Source organism: Myxocyprinus asiaticus, chromosome 21 (assembly GCF_019703515.2).
Source record: "Myxocyprinus asiaticus isolate MX2 ecotype Aquarium Trade chromosome 21, UBuf_Myxa_2, whole genome shotgun sequence".
In the NCBI taxonomy this organism is placed as follows: domain Eukaryota; kingdom Metazoa; phylum Chordata; class Actinopteri; order Cypriniformes; family Catostomidae; genus Myxocyprinus; species Myxocyprinus asiaticus.
The window spans coordinates 1129001-1135000 of record NC_059364.1 but is presented as its reverse complement, the minus strand read 5'-3'; the positions used below and the strand labels follow the sequence as shown (position 1 = coordinate 1135000).

Below are 6000 nucleotides of genomic sequence, written 5' to 3'. Positions count from 1 at the left end.
GATGACGTAACGCTTATTTATTTGTCCGGATCTAATAAGTTATTTAAAAAAAACATTTAAAAAAAATGGAATTCACACAAAACAATTACTTGAATATGATTACATGTTTTTCAATGACTGTCCAGAGATGGTTATTTTTTTATTTACTTATTTTTTTAATTTATTTTTTAAATGCGCTATTAAAAGCAGAAGTATTTTGGAATAACCTTTTATTATTATCTCTTTAAAAAATAGATTGTGAACAATGTTGCTTAAAAATATTATTATTAATATTTGAAAAACGTCTGTTTATGCGTGGTTTAAAAAAATAAAAAATAAATAAATTATAATAATAATAATAATAATATTATATATATATATATATATATATATATATATATATATATATATTGCCATTTTTATGAAAAGGCAGATTTTGTCCAGTACAATTAAGTAAACCTTGATATTTTTGACTAAAAATTTCAGGATATATTTGTAAAAAATATTTTTTACCTTGAAAATTATATTTAAAAACATTTTTGAAGTTAATGATAAAGTTGTGTACACTCACATGTATACAAGGTGTATTTTAACACTTTAAGCTCGGATAGGCCTGGAAAAATATTGCAAATAGTAAAATCATCAAACTGATCAAATAGTCATGTGTCATATGTTGTTGGAAAGCTCTCAAAGAGTAGAATACAACCAGCCTATTTGTTTTACTCACAGACAAAAATATAGTGAGTAATAGCTAAATATATGTCTCTGACAATTATGTTGGTGTTGCTTATATGCTGCATTTTCACTTATAACTTCACAAAAATAAACAGAACATAAAACATTATTTAGAGGAGGTGATTATCTTTCAAACGAGTCCACACACAAGATAATCAGATGTATAGATCATTAGATAATCCACATGAAGTACAATGTTACATATGACCACCAGGAGATGGCACCAAATACATGACACAGACTCAATGATGACTCAAATGACACAGAATGAAACTCATTCTGTGAAATCTCATTACTAAAATCATGTCTGCATGCTATGAAAACCTTTAGTCATTGTTGTGTTTGCATGTGTAATTAGTTCTTATGTACAATTATTATGTTTTATTTGTTTGGAGAGGCTTTTGGACACATGGAGACATTTTTGGACACTATGATCAATTATTTTTGTAATGCTATAACTTTTGATTGCTTCATCGTAACAATACAAAAAAATTTTCAGATACAGTTGACATGATTGGGAACAAAACAAAACACTTTTTCGGAGCCACCTTATTTACACCCATAGTAGACTTGCCACGATATCATCATTTTCACACCGGTGCGGTGTTCACGTTCAAACCGACTAACACCGGTATTACCGCTGGTTGGACGCTAAGTGGTATTATGGGGCAATTTTCATTAAGCAATAGCCTACACAATAACACAAGGCAGCTTGATTTCAAACTTTGAACTTTATTTTTTATTTATTTTACAATTAAAATGTTGTTCAACTTTTTGAAAGACAGTTTTTCAACAGTTGTGAAGGGCAACATCTGTTTGGCAACAAACCGATTTCATCCGTGCATTCTCTCCATCATGGGCGACCGGTCGGGTATTTTGTTGTCCGGGCAAATACATCACTTACTGTGGGTTGTTGCGGGTTTAATGTTGGTGTTTTATTACCTTTCTTCCCAGGACCCAGTTTAGCTGCTTTAGAAGGGTAATGACTTTGAATGTGTGGGAATAAAATTGCTTTGTTCCCTCCTAGGGCTCGGCGATATGCATGAAATATGTTCACTATATATATATATATATATATATAAAAATATCACAATATCCAATTACATTGTCAACCCCCATTTTTCAGAAGACTGAAACAAAGAAAGAGTGAGAACCCTTTACATACGTGTGTTCCGCCTCTGAACAAACATGCGTCAGACATGAGCATAGACGGCCTTTCTGTCACCTGTTCTTAATAATATAATAAAGTGTGTTTCTTCAAGCACGTGTCTGTGTGTCTAACAGCATTTCTTGTGTCATTCTGAATCCGAGATGTCTTACAGTTACCCATCACGCACATTATATTCACTACCTGAGATTAAACGTCTTCTGTCAGTGTGTACTTTGATATGTTGGTAAAGAACATCTGGCTTTCAATGTGTTATTTAGGTTCATTTATCATGGGTCACAAACTCTTCATTAGGCAACTATTCTTTATTTAAGGCTATTCTATTCATTAGGCTATTGTATTGATATTGGAAGTTTCATTCATAATGTTTCCACCTTTTACCCGATATAAAATTTCACATCGGTTTTGTCCCAAATACCAAGTAAAACCAGTAACACCGTACACCATGGCAACCCTAATCCAGAGATATATAATATCAAATATGAAAAATAAGAAAAAAATAAAATTAAAAAAAATTTCAGCAGTTTCTTCGGCTGAGAGTCTCAAAATGTATCAATAAAAAATCTGAAAAGTTTTCTTTACAATGATACCAAACTCTTGACTCTCCTTGTTTCTTTGTCGAGTTATAAACCATTAATTTTGGGAATGCCACTGAAACAGGTAATCTTTAAAAACACCTTCAGAGCTTAAAGGGTTAATACCTTTTCCTTGATGGTTACACTAATTGACATTTTTTGCCATTGATTTTATTGGGGTTTTTTGTTTTAGAAAATGCTGTAAATGCTTTTAAACAAACTATGAAATCAACATTTGGCACATGTTTTCTAATTTTGATCATGTCTGACAAATTTATTTGTCAATGACCCGCATACAGACACATGCCCGTAGTCACATACAGGGAAATCTGACAATTCTAGTTCTCTTAATGTACCTCCAAAAGCTTCAAACTATATGGGGTAATCTGTCACAATTAAATACTAATATACCAATCATCACTAGGTGTTTGAAACCAACGTATATAATCACTGCTAGAGACAGCACACATTTGTATAACTGCACATTTGTCTTGAAATCTTATAGTTATTGAGATATAGCCCTTGTGACAACTTCCCCCTGTGACAACTAGCCCCGTTCTCCCCTCAGACACACAGAGGGACGTTAAGGTGAACAGAAGACACAATGTCTCTCTGTAGTTTCATTTGTCAGTCAAAAAGTGAGTATCTTTAACAGGTAAATAACTTGTGCTTTAGGTAAATCTGTGTTGTTCAAAGGCAAATGTGTACATCCAGGAGTTACAGAATGCAACACATGAGGATTCGACTTCATCTCCTCAGTGTGAATGAAGCTGAAATCATGCTCTTATACAATATGATCAGATCGTTCAGCTCTCTGGAATCCCCATAAAGGGCGGGACATTAAGACTGGGGTTTGTGATGTCATAGTGTTGAGTAATTCGATTTGTTTCCCTCTATTTCACCTTCTTAACAAACATGATAAAGTTCAGAACGTTTCTCACCTGGTAAAACTCCCGCAGCCACGTCTTCTGTAGATTTTCCAGCTGAAACAGGAAAATTATAAACAGACTTAGTAAAGTTTTCAGTGGTGATCTTGACAAAAATCAGAAAGTACATCAATCTTGACGATAAAAATTATTATTTAAAATGTATGCATATGGCAGACGCTTACAGTGCATTTAAGGTATAGTGCTGTTTTTCTGTTCTCTGGGAATATATATGTATTATAAACTACATTATAATCAGCGTTGGGTGAGTTACTTAAAAATAATAATCCACTACAAATTACTAATTATTTCTCTAAAACTTTAATCAGACTACTTTACTAATTAGTTAAATGAAAAAGTAATCACACTACTAATTGCATTACTTTCTAAAACAATTTTTCGCTCAACAAATTCAAAATAATCTCTATATTTCTTACTTGTTCATTGCTATACACAAGTCATACACTCACTAGGGCTGCAACTAACGATTATTTTGATAATCGACTAATCTGACGATTATTAGAACGATTATTCGACTATTTGGCGATTATTGAAACGATTAATCGATTATTCAGCTTGTGCCTCGGCTTAAAAGGCTGTATTAAACGTGCTTGCTAATAATAAAGAGGACAAAATCATCTTTTTAAAATACCTCTAAATGACATTCACTGAATTAAAGGGGAAAAATACTTTTTATTAAATTTAATTCCAGGTGCAGTTTCAATCTCTCCCCCTTAGATCGGGTCACTTTACGCGATTCATAGAAGCGGCGCTGACCGCACAGAGAAATGCCAGTTTCGGAGTTTATACTTATTTACATGACCTGCTTCCTTATTATTTGAACTTTAATAAAGGATGTATTAAAGATGTAACGGCGAGGTGTTTCCTTTAAAGATGCTCTGACATGCAAGTTTTGCTTCAGTGGAACAGCAGCTCCGGCTCCGCTGTATTTCACAACGGGAGTGCTTCTGTATTTAGTTATTTTGTATTTTTGTATAATTCCCTCATACTTTGCGATCTACATCACCAGAAGCTGTTTCGTTTGCTCTCCTCAGTCCTACAGTGCTCCTCTCACGCATCATCATTAGTTTCATATCTGATCTCGTTACGTTAAATGAGATCAAACGACTATTCGATAATGAACATTTTTGTCGACAATTTATTACTGACGACGCTGTCGATAACATCGACTAATTGTTTCAGCCCTAGTGCTCACCTCACATTTCACCTTCACAATGACTTGTTAATTCATATATTCTACATAAAGCATATATTAGAAATAAGTATAACCCTATATTGCATTTAAAAGTTTTTAAATTAATTAAAAGTCTGTAACTGTAATCTGATTACAAGAATAAAAAATGTAATGCATTACACTACTTTTTACTTAAGTATTTAGATTACAGTAACTAATTACTTTGTAATTGGATTACACCCAACACTTATCATAACATATTAATAAATGTTAAAGCTACAAAAAGTTCTTCAGCCAAGAGCAGTGAGCGTTTTTTTGGTTTTCTTTGTTATTGTTGTTTTGATTTAATATTAAGGACATACTAGACAGCAGCATCAGGTATATTAGAGTAAAAAACTGATCTTATGATTTTACGAATAAATATCGGGATCATTCAAATGTAGATCACGAATAATCCGATTTTTTTGAAAATAATACCACGGTACTTTGATGTTAACCATGTTACTGAATGTGTACATTCCTATTTAAATCCATATTCATGCACTATGATATTTACAAAATAAAGGTGCTTCAAATAATACCAAGATACATGGCAATTAGTGGTACTTTTCTTGTTGCATATTACTTCAGTATTTCTCCATGAGGGCTCATCATAAAGGCTGATGTCTTCTTTATATTCGTGTACTTATATCATGGCATGTATCCAGGCCAATTGTCCATTAAAACTAAAATAAAGTTCAAACTTGAGTTTATGTTTTGTGTGTTTTGCACACAATATTTGTGTATTTCTCTCAAACTGTACTGATAATATAAAATGATTTATGAGTCTGTGCCATTTTCTACCTGCAGAATGTCTTCGGTGAAACCTGACCAAACACACGAGTCCAGAACGATTACCACAACCACCAACTCCAAAACACAACGTGTTACTCTCATGCAACATCAACATTAAGGTCTATAAATAACAGACACTTACGAACACACAAGACTCACTACAGACGAACTGTGAAGAGGATTCGGGGACAAACGGAGGGGAAGAGAGACAGACAGACAGACAGACCACGGGTCAATAAATGCACTATGAGTGAACTTGGGGTTTAGGCTCATCTCTTGGGTGTAATTATAAACTACACACACAATCACATGAACTAGTTCTGCCCACTGCACAAGACTATATGGATACACAAACTCTATACGGTTATTACTGAGAGAGACAGAAAGTGGCCGAGAATAATTTACCAGAGTTGAACTAAATCCTCCCTTTTGGGACGCCCTCATAGATTAAAATGAATAATAAATTAAGTAAATAACATTTTCATCATAATAGTCCTTATAAATATAGCTGCAAGCAGCAATTACGGGGTCAAGCACACCAAAGGCATGTGCGGAAGTGTCACTGGACATCAGTGATTATGACTAAGA

At 33.4% G+C, this 6000-nt stretch overlaps 2 protein-coding genes across 2 annotated transcripts in view; both read right to left on the bottom strand.

Annotated features, from left to right (window-relative positions):
- Positions 1-6000, bottom strand: part of LOC127411940 (serum response factor-like) — an 896621-nt gene that overhangs the window by 470833 nt on the left and 419788 nt on the right. The window lies entirely within an intron of this gene.
- LOC127411960 (inositol polyphosphate-5-phosphatase A-like) overlaps positions 1-6000 on the bottom strand; it is a 229095-nt gene that overhangs the window by 180149 nt on the left and 42946 nt on the right. The window contains exon 2 of the mRNA XM_051647929.1: positions 3399-3440. Coding sequence (XP_051503889.1) covers positions 3399-3440 — 42 coding nt within the window. The remainder of the gene's footprint in view (positions 1-3398; positions 3441-6000) is intronic.